The sequence below is a fragment of the Gouania willdenowi genome, chromosome 17 (assembly GCF_900634775.1).
Source record: "Gouania willdenowi chromosome 17, fGouWil2.1, whole genome shotgun sequence".
Lineage (NCBI taxonomy): Eukaryota > Metazoa > Chordata > Actinopteri > Blenniiformes > Gobiesocidae > Gouania > Gouania willdenowi.
This window is the reverse complement of record NC_041060.1, coordinates 3,663,041-3,683,874: the sequence shown is the minus strand read 5'-3', so window position 1 is coordinate 3,683,874 and position 20,834 is coordinate 3,663,041. Positions and strand designations below refer to the sequence as shown.

The 20,834-nt window shown below is 36.5% G+C and overlaps 2 protein-coding genes across 2 annotated transcripts; one reads left to right on the top strand and one right to left on the bottom strand.

Moving 5' to 3' along the window:
- Window positions 1-8,082: 8,082 nt before the first annotated feature.
- On the bottom strand, window positions 8,083-11,109 carry rps28 (ribosomal protein S28). Its single transcript, XM_028473081.1, has 4 exons — window positions 11,019-11,109; window positions 10,677-10,724; window positions 8,945-9,067; window positions 8,083-8,190 (listed from the first exon to the last, which is right to left on the bottom strand). The coding sequence occupies exons 1-3, from the start codon at window positions 11,055-11,057 to the stop codon at window positions 8,945-8,947; spliced, it is 210 nt and encodes a 69-aa protein (XP_028328882.1). The 5' UTR covers window positions 11,058-11,109; the 3' UTR covers window positions 8,083-8,190.
- A 1,634-nt stretch (window positions 11,110-12,743) lies between these two features.
- LOC114479547 (potassium voltage-gated channel subfamily V member 2) lies at window positions 12,744-20,074 on the top strand. The gene is made up of 4 exons (XM_028473282.1): window positions 12,744-13,764; window positions 13,849-14,482; window positions 16,286-16,411; window positions 19,757-20,074. The coding sequence occupies exons 1-4, from the start codon at window positions 13,223-13,225 to the stop codon at window positions 20,072-20,074; spliced, it is 1,620 nt and encodes a 539-aa protein (XP_028329083.1). The 5' UTR covers window positions 12,744-13,222.
- Window positions 20,075-20,834: the final 760 nt, after the last annotated feature.

Genomic DNA, 20,834 nt, shown 5'->3' with positions numbered 1-20,834 from the left:
TTGTCTGTACGGCAACCGTACAAATAGACACTTTCTTAAAAATATGAGGTAAAGAAAACTTGGATTGAAAAATGCATGGGGGGGGCCTGGTGTAGCATAAATAATAATAATAATTGTAGTGTAAAACTGTGCTTAACAACCAGATTATTTTTCATTCTTATAAATAATCTAAAAATGTTTAAAATACATTTTCGTACATATATAAAACAGACTTCTGAGGGCCCCCCTTCTGCCTTGGGCCCTCAGTACCCTTTACCCCCCTCCCCGTCCGACACCCATGATACATGAAGAGCCAACGCTCTCATCTTCCTCCTCCCCTCCCCGTCTTTTACTGTTCTTGGCTCCATGAGTGACCCAGATGGCAGGAAGACGAAAAAGTACAGAATGTACACATTTTTTCCATTTGCATAATGTAAATAAGTACATGTAGACCACAGCTGCTGTCTGTCCTCATGGAGCCAGAAGTTCTCCACATGTCCTGGAGACACTCGACCTGCTCCAGTTCAAACACGTTTCTAACAGTGCAGAGAATAAAGTCAACCTTTTTCCCTTTTCTGTTGCATTGGATGGAAAATCCAGTTACACAACAGCTGTTAAAGCATGACTCGTGGAATTCTTACACAAGAGACTTGAAAAGGTTTCACACGTTGGTGATTAATTTTATTATAGACCAAATAAATTATTTAATAGTTTGAATTTGCTGCCAGTTAAACAGTGACGATGATGAATCAATCATCCATCATCGATAAAAACCCTGTTATACACAATCAGAGCAGAGATATTTACACTGTGCTTATCACTTGGTGATATTATTGATAGTTGATATTATCGATAGGTGTACAATGTAAACACGATGTGTAGCTGACATTTTGAACTTTTAGCTCATTTTTTTCTTCATTTGAGACAGAAATTCATATAAAACAGCATGTTCTATATCAGTGTTAAAAATGTGTACACATGAAAAATGAATCCAAATGTTAAATGTAAATCTAAATGTAAATATTAAATCTAAATGCGAATGTAAGTATTAAACTTAAATGTAAAGGTTAAATCAAAATGTTAAATGTAAATTTAAAATCTAAATGTCAATGTTCAATCTAAATCTAAATATTAAATGTTAAAATGTAAATCTAAACATTGAATGTAAATGTTAAATGTAAATCTAAATGTCAAATGTAAATCTAAATGTCAATTGTAAATCTAAATGTCAAATATAAATCTAAATGTTGAATTTATATCTAAATGTTGAATCGCCCTGGAAGTGTAAAGCTAAATCTAAATTTTAAATCTAAATGTTAAAGCTCAATGTTTAGAAATTATACAACGTGGGCACGTCAGCATGTCAATCACATTTATATTTAAATCAAACATGTAGATTTAACATTTAGATTTAGATTAAACATTTAGATCTAAATTTAACATCTAGAATTAGATTTAACATCTAGATTTATACTTAACATTTACATTTATATTTAACATTTACATTTCAGTTTAACATCTAGAATTAGATTAAACATTTACATTTCGATTTAATATTTATATTTAACTTTTACATTTAGATTTATTTTCCTGTTTACACAGGAAAAAGGCAATTAAATGAATATTGTGCAAAATAATGCATTTTTCTGATTCAACGGTTTGGGCTAGCTTAGCCATTTATCACCCAATGCTTTTTAGCTAGCTTAGCATTTCGTTCAGTAGTTATAGTTGTTTTCTTCCACTGTCAAACACACACTCTATGTAAAGTTGTCTATAGATAGATCAAATGTTTGAGCTCAGATAAATGGATGCTAAGCTAATGAGACTTTTGAATCTAAAATCTAAATGTGGTATCCAGTGATGAGCGGGGTCTCAGTGGACCTTCAGAGGATGTGGTTTATATTTGGCCCCTTGGTGCATTAGCTCGCAGCTAACAGCACTGATTCCCATGAACTAAGTGGCCTCCAGCGTGCACTTTAAGTCATTGGGTTTAAATCCTGATCCCAGTGATTGTGGTTTCCAGGAGGGGGTGTTGGTTGGGGACCCGTTTGATAATGGACACACACTCTAGGTTAGGAGGGCTCTCACTGTGAAGGAGGCTCGTTGTGGGAAACAAACCTGTGTAACACACTGAGCAGCTGGCAGCGTGAACAGTGTGAAGAAGGGAAGCAATTACAAAGAGCTCCAGCGGAACAGTAGGGGTCGTGACCCATAACTGGAGTTAAGCAGCTGTGCACTCTTTAGCAATGTCATTTGTTCCCAAGTGCAAAGAACCATATTACACAAGAACAAGACAGTAAGAAGGTGTACAGCAGCCATTGGCACCAAAAACATACATAATGACAGCAAAATACACAAGATTTACTCCAAAACCACGTTAAAAAATACACACATTTGATCATTAAATCACCAAAAATTACACAAATTGACTCCAAAAACACACAAAACGAGACAACAATATTAGAGCAGCCACTAACAATTATTTTCATAATCGATTAACCTGGTCAATAATTTAATCAATTAATAGTTTATCTATAAAGCACATTTAAACTCGGCTTAAGTTGATTAAACGGAAATAAAAGTGTCTCTCACGCACAAACACGCGTGCATACAAGTCACACACAAACACTCGTAGTGCACACACATAGAAACACTCGTGCATGCACACAAACACTCGTAGTGCACACACTGTGCACGCACACACAAACACTCATGCGCGCACACAAACACTCGTAGTGCACACGCAAATAGTTGTGCACGCACACACAAACACTCGTGCACGCACACAAACACTCGTAGTGCACACACAAATAGTTGTGGGCACACACAAACACTCATGCGCGCGCACACAAAGCTCTACAGGTGAATCAAACGGCTCTGCGTCACGGTCATTGACCATAAATCCCACAACGCATCGAATCAATAAATACATTTGTTGCCAACGCTTTTAATAGTTGGTTTTTTATTGATTTTATCGATTAGTTGTTGCAGCATTAAACAATATACAAAACTATAACTGAAAAAAATACCAAATATAACCAAAAAATATAACCAAAAAATACAGAAAATGACTCCAATAACACACAAGATGACTCCAAAAAAACCACACAAAGTAACACTAAAAACATTGGGGGCTAATTTCATGCGGCCCTCAAAGTAAAAGCACAAAATTACACCGAAAACATACACAATGACGGCAAAATACACAAGATTTACTTCAAAAAGACCAAATTATAAAAAAATACATAAAAATGACTCCAAAATCACCAGAAACAACACAAACTGACTCCAAAAAACACAAAACGAGATGAAAATTTATAAAAAAGACATCAAAAATGAATCAAAATCAGAAAAAAACAAACAGATATTGACTCCAAAAACACAGAAATGAGAGGACATCAATGATGAGCCAGAAAACACAAAGTTACTAAAAACACAAATAACTGGGGAAAAAATGCACAAAATGACTCCAATAACACATAAGATGACTACAAAAACAAAACACACAAAGTAACACCAAAGACACACTGGTAATTGGAAGCCCAGGGGCCACATGCAGCTCTCGGTTTAAATTTGTGCGGCCCCCAAAGTAAAAGCACAAAATGACACCCCTAACATACACAATGACAGCAAAATACACACGTTTACTCCAAAAACACCAAAACCACATTAAAAAGATACACAAAATAGACTAAAAACAACACAAATTGACTCAAAAAACACAGAAAATGGGACGACAACATACAAAACATGATGTTTACCTTTTCCTTCTCTACCTGAGTCAATCTAATATCTAATATTTCACTAATGATTTACATCAGAGGAGTTACTCAGTAACGTGTGTTTGCATAAGCCATTTACACACACACACACACACACACACACACACCATGCCGTGCTGATGTGTGTGACATGGTTATAAAGTAGATTTAATCTGAGCTTCACAGTCAGCTGCACAAACACAAAGTGAGCTTCAAATCTCTCACTTGACCCTGATTAAAGGGAATAAACTTGGAAAAGCTGCAGGTGTTTGAACCTTTAAAAAGAAGCTGTGTCAGCACTTGTGTCATTAAAAGCCTAATAATGTCTAATGACTGATTAAAGCTGTGTTAAGCTTTAACTCCTCAATTTTCTTTGAAGCACAATAATCCTGGAAAGCAGTTTTATCTTTGGATTTGGAATGTTTCACTGTTAGCACGACTTAAAGCGTTACTAAACCCTGAGGTTTTGGCTCGAAATGAAAAACAAATGTAATGATTATGGGCGTGGCTCCTGAAGCAGTAACGACACGCCCCCAGTCTATACTATACTTATAACCTTTGAATAAAGTAACAAAAATTACTCCTAAAAAAAAATCATTAAAAAACCCCAACAAAGTAACAACAAAAACGCACAAACTGCAAAAAAAAAAAAACCCAAACATAAAAATAACTCCTAAAACTTAAAATCACACAAAAACACAACAAATTAACTCTAAACTGACACAAAAATATAAAAAAATACATAAGAAATGCACAAAAATGACTCCTAAAACAGAAAACACACAAAAAAACCTGACAAATTAACAACGAAAACACACAAACTGACAGAAAAAAATATGAAACGACATCAGAAATACACAAAAATTACTCCAAAAACACAGAAACTGACACAAAAATATAGAAAATACACAAAAATGGCTCCTACAACACAAAATCACGACAAATTAACAACCAAAATACACAAACTGACAAAAAATATCAAAAAACCTAAAAATGCACTCAAATCACAAAATGACAACGAAACAAGACAAATTAACGCCAAAAACACACAAACTGATACAAAAATATCAAAAACACTTCTAAAACACAATATAAATTCATTTTTAAAACTCACAAAACAACAACAAAAATATAGAAATAACAGAAAAAAACAACAAATACGAAATACACAAAAAATTACTCCAAAAAATTCACAAAATGAGAATAAAATATAAAAAATAACAACAAAAATACACAAGTATCCCAGTGAAATGTGTTTGTGGATAAGGTAAGAAAGTCAAATAAAATCTGCTCTATTATTTTACACATTATTATTAATGTAATTTTTGTTAGTATAATTGGCTCATAATTTATCATAAAGAAAACTAAAAGAATTGAGGTTACTAAAGTTCATTAATGAAAGTCTGTGACGGAGCAGCGCTGGGACCAGGTTGTGTTTTTTTTCTTCTCTTGATGTAAATATTTGTGTTCCACTGTAAATATTGAGCACCGGCACCATTTTTGGAAAAATAAATGAAAGTCGACTTGCCATATGGATGGTCGTGGTTCTTCTTTTTGAACGAAAATCGAACCCCGCCACAAAGTCTTTGGTAGAAATTCTCACTGACCATGAGAACAGAAACATGGAGAGAATGACCTGTAGTTACCTCACGGCTGCCTGTCCTCCTCTGGGTCCCGTGGGGCCCGTTTGTAAAAAGCCAGGGGCCGTAACCTGGGTTGTGGTTGGATGTGGGTTTAGGGTGTAAATCAGAGGCTTTAAGATCATTTACTGCACTTCCTGCTGAGCTTTGCTCTCTGTCAACTTAATAATAATAATAATTGTGTGTTTTTCTGTCATTTTGTGTGTTTTTTGGAGTCATTGTCTGAAATTATGGTGTTTGTGCTGCAAAAACTTAAGACCGAGGGCCGTATGTGGACCACATGCTGCCAGTTGCCAACGTCTACGTCTTATAACCAAACGACTTTATCTTATTTCTCAGGTCAAACTTGAAAGCTCGCTGTAGTCATTTTGCATATTTTTCTTGTCATTTTGTGTATTTTTATTTATTTTCTGTGTATTTTTTTAGTCATTCTGTAATTTTGTGATGTTTTTTGGTATTTTTCTTTAATTTTGTGCATTTACCCTGGGGGCCGACAGTTGTCCACGTCTACCTTACAGCTACATGACTCCAGTTCCTCTTTATTTCAAACTGGAAAGCTCAATGTACTAAAATATGCATCAAAAAAGAAAAATAGTTGATATTATTGTGTAAAGTAGGTCAAAGTGAAGCAGAAAACACGTGCGACCTCCAGTTTGATCACAACACATCAGTCAAAGCGACCGATTCTCCTGTTCAAACACCAGCTGAGGCTCATTCACCCTCAGCTGGATGTGTTCCACATACCTGTACCTTCATCAACGTGTCAAACACACCGACAGCCAACTTGTATTTTAAGGAATCAATAAAATCGATAAAAATCGACTATTAAAAGCGTTGGCAACAAATTTCATTATCGATTCGTTGCGTCGTGGGATTTATGGTCACTTACCGTGACACACACAGCCGTTTGATTCACCTGCACCTGCTTTGTGTGTGCGCATCACAAGTGTTTGTGTGTGCGCACGAGTGTTTGTGTGTGCGCGCATCACGGGTGTTTGTGTGTGCGCACCACGAGTGTTTGTGTGTGCGCGTCACAAGTGTTTGTGTGTGCGCACGAGTGTTTGTGTGTGCGCGCATCACGGGTGTTTGTGTGTGCGCACCACGAGTGTTTGTGTGCGCGTCACAAGTGTTTGTGTGTGCGCACGAGTGTTTGTGTGTGCGTGCACAAGTGATTGTGTGTTTGTGTGTGCACGAGTATTTGTTTGTGTCCGCGCATCGCGGGTGTTTGTGTGCGCGCACAAGTGATTGTGTGAGTACACGTTATTGTGTTCATGCACGAGTATTTGTTTGTGAAACACTTGTGCGCACCACAAGCGTTTGTTTGCACGCCACAAGTGTTTTTTTGTGCACGATTGTGTGCACGCACACGAGTATTTGTGTGTGTGCACCACAAATGTTTGTGTGTGCATGCACAAGTGTTATTGTGTTCGTTGTATGTTTTTGAGTCCTTTTGTTAATTTACGTCATCGATTGTTAATGGAGTCATTTTGCGCATTTTTGTTGTTCTGTGTATTGTATTTGTAGTTATTTAGTGCATTCATATTGTCGTTTTGTGTATTTTGTGCATATTTGTGACTGTTTTGTATATTTTTCTGTCACTTCGGGGTCAGACTGCATGTGCCACATGTTTTTATTTCACACCTGCTGTATTTGACTAAATTAGGATGATTCCACTAAACTAAAGGTGTTCGGACTGAAGCAAAAGAAGCCTTTGGTTGGCTTTGATTTTCTATTCGTTATAGAATCATTAGTGAGATGCTGCCCTCTGCTGGATCAAATACACACTGCAAAAAGGTTTCTACAGTTCTACTATAATCAGCTAGAAATCAGTGGGATGACCATTATAATCTGATTCTTAAATCAGATCATAAATTAACACCTTTGACCTGATTTATAAACAACCTGAAGGAAACAATCAGATAGTCTTTAGAATTCCTTCAGCAAAACCAAACCATCTTTAAATTATTTTCTACAGTGTAATTAAAGATGCAGGAGGCATCCTCATTATTGTACGTTTCTTTTTCCATCTACGTTAACTCCTCCTACACAGTTTGTTCCATTTTAGACAAACAAGCCATCAAAAAATCCAGTTTGTTCCCAAGATTTATGCTTTCGCTTTTATATTTTTTTACCTTTTTTCTCCCCCCATTCATTTCTATTAGAAATCTCAGCTTTTTCAAATCTTAACCCCTTCATCTCCAGCCATTCTTCAACTGATTTTGACTTTTAACATGTTCAGCTATTTCAACCAATTTCACTTCTTTTAAATTTTAAAACTCATTTCACTTTTTTAAAGCCATTTATTTTCAACTTATTTCTGTTCTCCCAACACATTTCAACCTTATTGCTAATGTTAAGCTATTGCTAGGCAAATGCTTATTATTGCTCCTGCTAGGTCAATGCTAATGCTAATGCTCAGCTAATGTAGTGCGAAACAGGACAGCACCTGCATTTTCTTTAGTTAAAGTAAATATTCTAGTCAATGACTTATAAGTTAATTCAGCGTTTTTCTAAATCAGATCTTCTTTTCACTACAGTTTATTTATTCTCTCCTACATTTGACTAAATCATCATGTTTTATTTACTTCTTTAATTATTGTATATACATATTTATATAAAAAGCATTGATTTAATGTCCAGTATGTAATTATTATCATTTCTACTGTTGAGCCGCAAACAATAAGTCCGTAAACAAAAACAACTTCTCTGAATAACCAAATTTATTTCATAACATCAGAACAAGCAACGAGGTGGTCAGCTGCAGTGAATCTGACGACATCTGCTCCACAGCGTCACATGGTGCCTCACATCTGGAAACAGACATCAGTCAGAACGTGACATTTATTCTAGAAAAGAAAATCCACTACATCAGAACTTTACTCATCAATGTCTGAGAAACATCAGGTCACTTAGTTACAACATGAGATGTGGAAGTTTAATAAGGGGCTATTATTATTTTATGTAATCATGGGAAACTGACAAAAAATGTGGAATTTACTCCATAAAAACAGAAATATTTTCATTTAAACATAATCAAATTGTAATCAGACACTGACTATATAACCAACAATCACACATTTAAACGCAATGTGTCTTTGTAAATGAGTGGTGAGTAATTATTTTATTTATTGTTTCTATTATTTCACCTGTAGAACAGACCTGTTTATGGGACAATATCACACTTACTACTTAGATATTTTTCTCTGTAGAATCGTGTGGTTTAATGTTAGCGTTAGCTCGTGTAGCAAACGGACGGACGGTAAAACTCAAGTGATCTAGCAATTCTGCTTCATCTATATGTGAAATTAATGCCAATAATTAAGCGTGTTTGGGCACGCTGGAATAACGTCTGATTAGGGAAAGACGTTGACCAAAAAAAAAAAAGATCTTGATTGATGGAACAATTTTTACACCATTATTTTTCAAAACCTGCCGCACTTTCACTTTGTGATAACGCTTAACATATTTGGGGCTTATTATATTTTATACACTAGAATAACAAATGATTCCATGACCGTGGGGACCCTGTAAAAATGGGTTGTTGTAATAAAAGTGTGTTCTCACCTATCGCAGCCTCCTGGCTTCTCTTTCAGACTCCAGCAGCGTCAGAACGTCTCCTTCACGGACCGGGCCCTTCACGTTCCTGATGATGGAGCGGTTACTGTCGTCCATGAACTCAACACGGACCTGGAAACAGACGGAAATTAGAAAAAACACAGGTTAGTAATTCAAATAATAGCATGTACACCCACAAAATAATTAACAAATACATTTTCCTTTAAACTACAAGAAAAATACATTACTTTGTAAGAAATTTAGCTATTTATTTTTAAATTGCTATTCATATTAATGCAATTAGGTTTATATATTTTTTTATTGTTATTCATATATCAGTATATTTAACATGTTTTGTGATTACACGTCTTGTTACCACTATTATTTTTATAAGCAAATAAGTTAACGTATGGTTTTTGACCCACGTTTACAGGTCTATCTCTGCCTTTATTATTGAGAATAAATTTCCAGTAATAGAGATTAAACGAGTAGGAATGTAAAGATAAATCGTGAAGCAGTTAAAAATTGATACAAAGGTGTCACAGTTCAGATAGATACTCTGAAATTGAATAGTACTTTAAAAAAAAAAAAAAAAACTATTGTGCAGTTTTGTATAGTTTACTGTACAGCCAGATTTTAAATGAAAAGGCTTCTTCATTTCTACTTTTTATTTATATATTTGAAAGTGGGAAGAATTTGGAGGAAAAGGCATTGAAATTTGATGAAGTGGCAGAAATGGGAGTTATGTAGCAAAAATGTAGTAAAAGGAACAAAAATATGGCAAAGAGTGATAAATAGGTTTAAACATGCCAAGTTTGATGTAGTTTCAGAAAAAGGGTAAAAAAAAAAAAAGCAAAAATGGGCTTAAACTGATTCCTAGTTTCTTGAAAACATCTGGCGATCTCGTCCCAGTGTCTTCTGACATTTTACAGCTAAATTTGAATCATTTTGAGTGTGATTAAACTATTATTAACTAACAAACTGTAGTGTGTATTTCATAATATCTATCAGTAAATAATCATTAACACATTACATAGTGTTGTTGTACATTGAGCCACATAAATAAATGATTAGATATTTAATGGTTCCCACACTTTAACAATGATTTTACCAAATGTCCATGACTTAGTTCTGAACCACTAAGATTAATTGCAGACGATTAGAGAGCACACATGACAGCGTGCAACGGTTAGTAGCAAAAATGTGGCACATGATATGCTTTTTTGCAATATTTAATTTATTTTTTTAACTTAATGCATTATTTAACAACGACTGTATGCCAACATGTTTTGTTGTGAAATTTCAATTAGCAGACATTTATTAAAAGCGATGTACAACATAAGGTGAAGGGTTAAAGACTTTCTTAACATTCCATAGCAATAGCAAAGGATGGATTTTAAAACATTCAAATAAAATGTTATATTTCCAAAACAGTTACATTTTTCAATGACTTTAAAGATGAAAAAAATCACTTCTTCAAATTCCATAACTTTTCCCTGAATTTCATGACCGTGGGGACCCTGATTTTTCCAAGTACCCCTGATTGGAAACCCGATATGCGCATGCGCATTAAAAGGGATAAAAGCGCTCCCCACATTTTAATAGTTTGTGCAGCACGGCGAATAAAACTGTTCATCATGTGGCAGAGAAACGTTATTAAAAAAAATAGAGAAGGTAAGTGATCAAAACGATGATTAATCACGTGGCTTCCGGTGGCGGTACCGTGAAGTCGCGAGCATACCTGTGTACATTGTCCCTGGGAACCAGTTCTTCCGAGCACCTTGGTGACCTGCACACATACGCAAAAAAACAGAAACCAGAGCGTTGAAACCCTGTAAACTATAACTCCATGTTTGACACTTCTTCTGTGAACAGATCAGGTAGAGTCGTGGTCAGGCTAACGCTAACAGGCTCCGCTAGGCCACTATCATGGCAGTCGCAGAGCCGAACTAAAAACCATTTATTCGAGCCTTAAAACATCGCCTAACATCGATGCCTCGGTGTTTTCTGGAACGTAACTTTATATTAAACCAGTTCATGTGTGTAAAGTCCAGGAAACTCTGTTAAAAATAGGTTTTCTTACTCTAGCAAGCTTGATCGGCTGCACGCGGCTGGCGTCCATGTTGTCAGCGTAAACCCAAAAGGAAGTGACGTAGTGCGCGCACGCCTAATACGGAACAGCAACGACGAGTTTTTCAAAATAAACGTTTATAAAAAAAATAAAAAAAACACGTATTAAAAATGCACAAGTAGAACTGTTCCTCAAAAATACATTTAATTGTACGTTTTGTTACACATACATGCAATGTTTTTGATATATCTACAACAAAAGAATACATTTTGAAATGTCATTTGGTTTTTATTATTTGTTTACGGGTAAATATAGATAAATAAATAGTGGCCAGTCTTTCAAAAGCTCTTACTCTGTGATTCTACTTTTTACTCTTTTTCATGTACTTGTCTTCTGTGCCATTTTTTTTGTTTTAAGAACATTTTAGTATTATTTGGACATAGTAACTTGTTTTATTAATCTCAATGTAGCCCTCCTGACTAAATAAAGACTAATAAGAAATAGTCTTAAGGGTAGAGGAAATCAGAAATGAACATTTACACTTATTAGCAATGTTGTATATACTGTAAGCATGTTACAGACTAGATTCCTCCACATATTGTGAGAGTGCTTTTGTGGCCTAAACGTAGATTTTGATAAACTTAACTTGTGTTTTTAAGTATTTAAAAAATATAATTGGAAAAGCTCATATACACATGTGGCAAGATCACAGACATGGTTCTATAGCAAAAGGAGACAGGAAGAGATTTGAATGTTGATTTTAAAAGCAATAGTTTCCATCATAGTCAGAGTAGATCAGCCTAATAGTAATTATCTTAGTGTGTATATAAGAAAAGTTTATTTATATAGTTATTTAATTTTTATACTTCATATATATGTGTATATTCAACTTTTACCTATATATTTAGACTTGTATTATATATTCAAACATTTCATATATATATATGTATATATATTTTTTTCTAATTGCTTAATATATATTTTATAGCTGTTCTTGAACCATGTGGACATACCAGACTGTCATTGCTCGATCCCGTTAGATCTCGGAGGTCTGGGCCTGGATAGTAGTTGGATGGAGACCACCAAGAATTCCAGGTGCCACAGTGGGGTGGCAGTACCACCCCAGTGGTATCTGTCATTGTGTCCTTGGGCAAGGCACTTCATCCACATTTCCTAGTATGACTGTAGTGTGTGAGTGAGTGTTGGTGATGGTCGGAGGGGCCGATGGCGCACTATGGCAGCCTCGCCTCCGTCAGTCTGCCCCAGGGCAGCTGTGGCTACAATAGTAGCTTACCACCACTAAGTGTGGAGTGAAAGAATAATCCCTTAATTCTGTAAAGTGACTGAGTGTCCAAAAAAGAGCTATATAAAATTGATGCATCATTATTATTATTTGGGCAACATGAAAAAAAACCCTCAAAAATCATCTTTGTTTTGTGAATTATAGCTTTTACTATAAGTTAAAATAGAATAATACATAAATAAATTGGAGCAACTTTTAAACTCAAAGTAGTGAGATATCTAAAACCTGCAAATTTGTGGAACAAAAAGGATCATATTCAGGGAGGTTGACAACAACTTCAGTTTTTCATCGTTCAAAAAAAAAACAAAACAAAAAAAAAACAGATGTCTGTTTCTAATTTTTCTAGCTCATGTTAATTCTGGTTTCTCAGTTCAGGTTGAAGTTTTCCAAAAGGCTTCTTTTGTTGGTTGAGAGTCTTACAAAAAAGAAACAACAGACTAAAACTTGTAAATTGCCAAATGCTATCAATGCTCTATTTTCTCCACACAGGCTCATTTCACTCACTGAACAGGCAATAGAGAACTTATGTAACATAGCTGCTCTCTCAAGCCTTGTTAGCAACGCAATACTGTCATCACAGCACTCTCACCGTCTTTCCTCTCTCAGAACTCAAAGCCTTAAATCACAACCTCTAATCCTCGTGAACAGTATTTTTAACTTGCGTTGGGACAGAAAGAACAGCAATAGGATTAGAGAATCAGTGAAGAGGCTGAATCCCTCCTCATGCAGTTGATCTTCCTGCATGCCGACTGAAACACACGATAGCTACTTTTTAGTCTTTATTACAGTTCAAAAGAATCATGACGCCTTGCACCAGTGGATATCTCGTGGAGTAATTTGGATATTGTCCATCAGTGATCTGATTTGGACTTTGATTGGACCTGTTGGCTAGTCTTTTTGAAGAACTGCCACGATGGATATAAAGCCCAAGTTGAAGGTGCTGAAAAAGCGCCGCTCTAGTCTTTTTGCGACCATTAAACGGGAAATAAGCTTTTCGCAGAGCGCCGAAGACCAGGAGCATGAATTTCCTTTTTCCCAGGACAGCTCAGTTAAACCCTGGACGTCTATGGACAACCTTGATGCTATAGATGAGAGAAAAAGCAGGAAAAAAGAACCAAAACAGAAAACACAAGTTCCAAGCTGCAGGAAATCCACTATTGTCAACTTGAACGTGGGTGGGAAAGTGTTCCACATACCTAAACACTTAGTGCTTCGATACCCAAAGACCAGAATTGGAGTTCTTGCCGTTTGTGAGGATCCGGCGAAGCGTCTGACGCTCTGCGACGACTACAATGTTCGAAACAATGAGTTCTTCTTTGACAGGGATCCCATGTTTTTTCATTACATATTTCACTTCTACTGCAGTAATGTCCTGTGGGTGATGGACAGCCTCTGCCCCGTCAACTTTGAGGAGGAGATGTCCTTCTGGGGACTCAAACTGAAGTACACGCCAAGGTCTGCAGTAGATTCTTTTACTTTGTGTGTGTACTATGATTTAAATTAGTATTTCATTAAGAAAGTTCTCCTTGTCCTTTGCAGGTGCTGCCGCATTTTGTTTGAGGAGAAGCTGGACGACATTAGAGACCATCTGAAGGTCAACCAGGAGCTTATTGACGAGATTAAGCCTCACCAAGACGATGAAGGCTACGCAACCATGTTTCTCGGGGACTTTCGCAAAGCCCTCTGGGACTTAATGGAGAACCCATACTCCTCCCTATCAGCCAAAGCCTTTGCTGTGTTTTCCAGTCTCTTTGTGCTCATCTCCATCGTTGCCATGACTCTTAGTACGGTCAAAGAACTCTGGGAATACAAACTAGCTGGCAGAACCTACATGGAGTGGGTAGAGATCAGCTCAATCCTATTTTTCACTATGGAATACTTTTTGCGCTTGGTAACGACGTCCAACATCAAACATTTCTTGAAGAGTGCCCTCAACTTTGTGGACATCGTAGCCGTCATGCCGTACTTTATCCAGATCCTTTTTGAGGCGTTCGTTATCGATTCGGAGGACGCCAACGCCCAGGAGGATCTGAAGACCATGGCACGAGTCAGTAAAGTCAGCAAGGTGCTCAAAGTCATCAAGCTCATGAGAATCTTTCGAATCCTGAAGCTTGCTCGTCACTCCACAGGCATGAGAGCCTTTGGTTTTACCATTCGTCAGTGTTCTGAACAGGTACATGTTCCTGCGTGGGCCGCAAGCACACTCAACTGACGCGAAACCAATGTATAAATCATTCAGATTTGATTAGACCACATGTGTCATTGCCCAGGGGCCAAATCCAGTTTTTGGAGCGTTCAAGGAAAAAGTAAAAATGTCCGAAAAAAATGAACCTTTGTGTAAATGAAACTCAACAATATTTGCTGGGGCTTACACTAGTTTTCCCTGTGCTTATAGAGCATGATTGCAGTCATTCCTAATGTTAAGTTGTTGAAAAAACTCAAAATTCTTACAAAATCCTTCAATTTTCCTCAAATTACAACATAATATTTCCCTTAATTAAATAAAAAATTGTCACAAAAACTAGGAAATTCAAAGTGGAGATCCTTTTGGGACCGATATCTGTCAATTATTGCTTGGATATCGTTGCTTTCTTGCTTATTTTGTATTTTATGTATACGTTGTGCAAACTTGGGCACAATAATGTTGAAATTACTTGTTTTCCCGCATGAAATCTGTGGCCCTCTTGACATCAAACTGCACCGTATTTGGCCCCTGAACTAAAATGAGTTTGACACCCCTGGATCAAACGTTTGATCAAGTTATTATTTACCTTTTACTAAAAAATGTCTGTCTTTATGTCTAGTCCACACCTGGAGTAGACATAAAGATCAATTTTCTTTGGACCAAAGATATTTTGGTGATAGGAACCTTTCTGGCTGCATCATGGTATCGTTCCATTGAACTTTCTCTTACTCTGGTTTTACATTTCCATTGAACATTTTTCTCTTTGTTTTTTATTCTGCATGGTCACCAGGTAAACCTCTAGCATGTGATGCACCATCAGATGCTAACGTCTGCTCTGATGCTAAGCTTTCTGTGCAAAAGCTGTCACATGACCAGTGATTAGCGCAGTGATTAGGGGGGTGGTGGCGTAATGGGCTTGTAATCGGAGGGTCATCGGTTCAAATCCAACCTGGTTCATCACTGTGGGTTGTTGAGCAAGTGCCCTAACTCGGTGGTTCCCACCCTTTTTTTGATCATGACCCTTTTTTTGATATCAAGAATTTTTCATGACCCTAAAGAAGTTTGTTTTTTTTCTCGAATCAGTTTTTGATCATGTTTGTTATAAATTATTACAAATACAGAGTTGTCGGGATTAATGACAAGTTGTTTTTTTATTACCGCATGTTCATTTTTTTTTAAGAAGAACTACATACAGTATATATTAGCCCTGATGAAGAGCATGCTTGGTCAAAACATGTTGGCTTTTCAATAATTTGGCCATTACAATAAAGATTTTTTTGGTATCTCTTTCCTCATTTTCAATTTTGGAGGGCCTTGTTTCCCCCTTTTTACATATCCTACATATATATATTTGACTAAATAAAAGTATAGTGTACAGACTGTGTTGTTTTAATTTGAAAAATAATAATCATAAAAAATCAGTAATGTATATATTTAAAATGAATTACTAGATATTTCAGGTGACTCCAGGATGATCCCACGTGTGTTCTTGACCCAAAGGTTGAAAAACACTGCCTTAACTGCTCGTGTTGGATCAAAGTGTCTGCGAAGTAGAATTGTAGCTCAGCCAATCAGAAAGAAAGAAATAAGTAGTCATTTGACATTATTTCTTCCTGCAATAGTTATTTTATTTCTTAAAGACATGTCATTCACTGGTGGATTGTTGGATCCTTTTGAACCCTTTACAGATCCTTTGACTTGACTCTGCCCATACAGAAAGCTAGCAGCTAGCTAACCCTCTGTACAAACAGCATTGGGGCTTTTAACTTTTAATTTCCTGTCTTCCTGCAGGTGTGCTGTCTGTTTCTGTTCATCGCCATGGGCATCTTTACCTTTTCTGCTTTGATGCACTCTGTGGAGGTGGATCAGCCTGGGACGCCCTTCAGCAGCATCCCAGACGCCTGGTGGTGGGCTGCCGTGAGTATCTGACCCAAGTTCAAGTCCCTCTGGGTTCCTGTACTGACTCTGGTTAATTAGGGTGACCATACGTCTGGATTTAGCCAGACATAAGACTGCACGATTAATCAATAAAAAAATCGAAATCGGATTATTTATTGAGGAGGATTTTTAAAAAGTTACAATCGGAAAAACGATTTTCCCGTTTAATCGAGTCTTTCTCCTTTTACATGATAGACCATGATAGACCCCCCCCTACAACCTCTTCTTCACAAATGTGAATTTTGTGTTAGTTTTTTTTTTTCTAATGCAAGGTTCTCTTTTTAAAAATGCTGAGGGATTCATTTTTGGTGAGGCAGGTTGGGATTTTATGAAACCCACAAGAGATTTAACATTGTTAAAGCTTTGCAGTTGCACTTTATTCCCAATACGGAAATTATTAGTTTTCACTTTTTCAATTAAAAGAAAATACTTGCAATAATTAAATCAAGTGTCTTTTGGATTTAGTTTTGAGCTAAAGTCGTGCATCCTTAACCGGACATGTCCTCTTTTCACGAGATTTTACAAACTCATCAAAATATCCGGGTTTCCCAGGAACCCTGAACGTGGATTAATTTAACGGCGTGGCTATCTGTACGTTGCCGTACGGACAACCCCCGGTGATATCTTAGGGTTAGTTAGTCCGTAACATAATTTAGGGTTATGGTTAGTTAGTCCATAACGTAGTTTAGGGTTAGTGTTAATTAGTCCTTAACGTAGTTCAGGAATCTATGTATTAATAGCAAACAGAAGTACTGGCCAATGAGGGTTGCTCACGTGACCTAAACCGGCCAATGAGGGGCGCTACGTGCGATACGGCTACGTACGGATAGCCACTGCCATAATTTAAATGATCATAACGCCACTAATATTTGCTCTATCTCAGAAATTTCAGCCATCTCTGAAAGATAATGAGTTACTCTTTACATATATATTATGTCATGACAGTAATTTTACTCACATGTGCCGGAAGCATTAAAGATGCTTTGCTTTGACGAAATCATCACACACGAGGAAAAGAGAAGAGACTAAAGTTGAAGATGCAGTGAAAGAGACCAAACACTGGTAGATTGAGTTAAAAATATCAGCAGGAAGATCCTCGTGGATGATAAAACCTCCATGGAGGTTCAGAGAAGGATTTGAAAACTTAGAATGGAGGAAGTTAAGGTACATTTTCCATCATCTGGTATAGACCTCATCACCTCCCGTCTCCATGACAACAGACAGAATAATCGTTCCACAGTTATTTATTGAAGTGTATATTTAATGATTATTTCATTAGTTTTGTAAGCCTTGAGGGTTTTTTCATTTTTTTCCCCCCATTTTTTAAAAAAATATTTTAATTTCTAGGAGCAGATGTTTGTCACTGTTTCCATGATTGAGAGATGTTAAGAAGGTGTACATGAGATTTTTCAAGGACAGATTGTTATAATGCATAATAAAGGTGATTGACTTCAGATATATTTTTAAGTGTTTTTAATTAAGAGAGAAATTGATTTTTAAACCTTATAGACATTAATATATTGTATTTTGTTGAGTACTTTCAGTATAAAGAGATCCGCCCAAGTGTCCTTTGTTTTGGAAATCAAAATATGGTATTTCACCGTATGGTTGGTTCGGTTGACAAAGTTCATTAATCTTCAATAATGACAGCGTCAGTGATGGTTTAAAGTATTTATAAGATGCTTCCGGATCAGTTTGCTTATTATTACCGTTACTAAGCTATCATATCAATTTTTTCCACATTTTACCAATAAAAAAATTTTAAAAAAATGAAATTGAGGGGTATACGGACAGAAAAAAGACTCAGACGCCAACACCATAAATATTAAAACCTATATTTTCATTGATTAGGAAGCCTAACAATGTAACCAAAAGATAGGAAACAAATGAGATGATAGACATTTGTTTTTAGTGTATTTTACTGCTGATTTAGGACCTGTTAGCATGAGAGATGCTAACTTTTATTAGGTTATTTATTTTACACTCAGTAATCGTGATTAATTGTAATTGAGAGTGTAATTGACTTTCTGAGGAAAAAAATATTGTAATTTAATTGTAATTGGAAAAAAAATGGTTACTGTAATCATAATTGAATTGTAATTGAACATGGATAATTGAAAACGTAATTGTAACAAAAAAATGTAAATGACCCCGGAAGGAGTGCAGTTCCAGACAGTCGTGCTATTTAATGGTTTCATGTTTTTAATGTTGTTCTTGTTTTAGTTGTGTGTGAAATGCGCTACGTATATAAATAAATTGACCTTACAACAATGACAGCCACACGCACAGTCCAGACTTCTGACACAGAAAATCAGCACCAGATTCTATTTTTCACATTTTTCTCCAACACTAAAAATAGTACTTTTGGAGTTTTTTTTACCTTATGTTTATTCACTCCAAACAGGCACAGATTTCCATGACTGTGCAAAACCTTCAACTTCCACATCTGTTAGCTCAGCTGCCTCTTCTTTACTTTCTTTCTTTGGATAGCGTGGTTTCACTTATCTGGCAGCAGATGTCAGCTGAAATGTGTTTAATCCTCTCTAATACATGGTCATGTATTAGTGTTTGTGGGCAGACACATTGTGTAGTTCACAGATGTGATTTACAGCTGGAGGATGAACTACAGCAGCCCTGAAGTGTGAAGCACAAATACTAAAGAGAGAACACAAAAACAAAACTTCTGGTTTCTTTTTCCTGTTTGTGTTTTATTTTTAGCGTTTGCTTTTCTTTGCGTTCATGTCTTGACTTTTGTGTTTGCGTTTTTTTTTTTTTTTTTGGTTCGTGTTTTGTTTTTTGTGTTTGCGTTTTTCTTCTTTTTTGCGTTCGTGTTTTGTTTTTTGTGTTTGCGTTTTTCTTCTTTTTTGCGTTCGTGTTTTATCTTTTGTGTTTGCGTTTTTCTTTTTTTTGCGTTCGTGTTTTGTTTTTTGTGTTTGCATTTTTCTTCTTTTTTGCATTCGTGTTTTGTTTTTTTGTGTTTGCGTTTTTCTTTTTTGTGTTCGTGTTTTGTTTTTTGTGTTTGCGTTTTTCTTCTTTTTTGCATTCGTGTTTGCGTTTTTTTTTTTTGCGTTCGTGTTTTGTCTTTTGTGTTTTTCTTTTTTTTGCGTTCGTGTTTGGTCTTTTGTGTTTGCGTTTTCTATTTTGCATTTGTTTTTCGTCTTTTGTGTTTGCATTTTTCTTTATATGCGTGCAGGTTTTGTCTTTTGTGTTTGTGTTTTGTGTTTTGCACGTGTTCTCTCTTTTGCATTCGTGCTTTGCCCTCCAGGGCCACTGTAATGAACAGATATTTATTCGTTCCTCTAACTACTGCTTGTCTTCCTGTAGGTGAGCATCTCTACGGTGGGCTACGGAGACGTGGTCCCCATCTCCTACCTGGGCCGCTGCGTGGCCTTCGGTTGCATCTCCTTCGGCATCATCCTCAATGGCATGCCCATCTCCATCCTCTTCAACAAGTTCTCCGACTACTACGCTAAACTGAAGGAGCAGGAGTACACGTTCTCCAACACCGAGCGCACGTTCAAGCTCAAGAAGCGTCTTCGCCGCAAATTTGATACCTGCTTCGAGCCCCAGGTGGATTCTGAGGACGTGATCTACTATCGGCCCAGCGGTAGACACGCCCTCTACGAAGAAGAGGAAATATGAGAAACAACTGCCATTAACGCCGAATGGCCTTATTATCATCAGCCACGACCACACACAAGCCTGAGTTTGTGTGAGTCGGGATGAATGGTCTTAGGAGGAAGTTGCAAGTTGAGATAAAGCTTTAAGCCTCAGCTGTACTTCGGCTTGTTTGCATGCAAACACTGATAATTCCTCCTCTACTGGGGGTGGAGACACTTTCAACAGCTTTACGTCTGTTTCCAAGAATGAAGACATGGAGCAAGTACCAAATAGATGTCCAGTAGTCCCTTTATCAACCAAGTAATTATACACACCTGTTGTTGTTGTTGTTTGAATGCTTTGAATGAAGTTTTCCTCAGAAGTGCTATTAAACTCTTTTGGACAACTATTCAGTCTTCTAGGTCAGTGTTTCTCAAATGGGGGTATGTGTACCACTAGAGGTACGCGATGGCACTACAGAGAGTACTTGAGAGAGACAGAGAGAGAGAGTGAAAAATGTACAAATAAATTGTCAGTCGTGGTCCCACTACAGGTGTGAGATGACAATCGTAAATGATTTTAAAAAAACTGGAAATAAATCTATTCAGGAGCCACTAAATTAGTGTTTTTCCACCTTGAAATTTCTGAAAAATTAAAATAGATTTTTGAAATTAAGTTCCAATTGTGCAAGATTTGGTCTCTTCCTTTTAAAGTTTCTACATGAGATGTTTACTGTACTGTACAATATTTATTAGCAGAAATAAACATGGGGTGAAAGTAACTTGTAACTTTTACTTTGAAT

Bases quoted from the DNA above. Each gene is read 5' to 3' on its own strand.
- rps28 (XM_028473081.1), bottom strand. From the start codon at position 11,057: ATGGACGCCAGCCGCGTGCAGCCGATCAAGCTTGCTAGA. The intron at 10,725-11,018 runs GTAAGAAAACCT...GTATGTGTGCAG, and splicing joins AGCCGATCAAGCTTGCTAGA to GTCACCAAGGTGCTCGGAAG. The intron at 9,068-10,676 runs GTATGCTCGCGA...GTCTGTTTCCAG, and splicing joins CCCAGGGACAATGTACACAG to GTCCGTGTTGAGTTCATGGA.
- LOC114479547 (XM_028473282.1), top strand. From the start codon at position 13,223: ATGGATATAAAGCCCAAGTTGAAGGTGCTGAAAAAGCGCCGCTCTAGT. The intron at 13,765-13,848 runs GTCTGCAGTAGA...TGTCCTTTGCAG, and splicing joins AAACTGAAGTACACGCCAAG to GTGCTGCCGCATTTTGTTTG. The intron at 14,483-16,285 runs GTACATGTTCCT...GTCTTCCTGCAG, and splicing joins TTCGTCAGTGTTCTGAACAG to GTGTGCTGTCTGTTTCTGTT.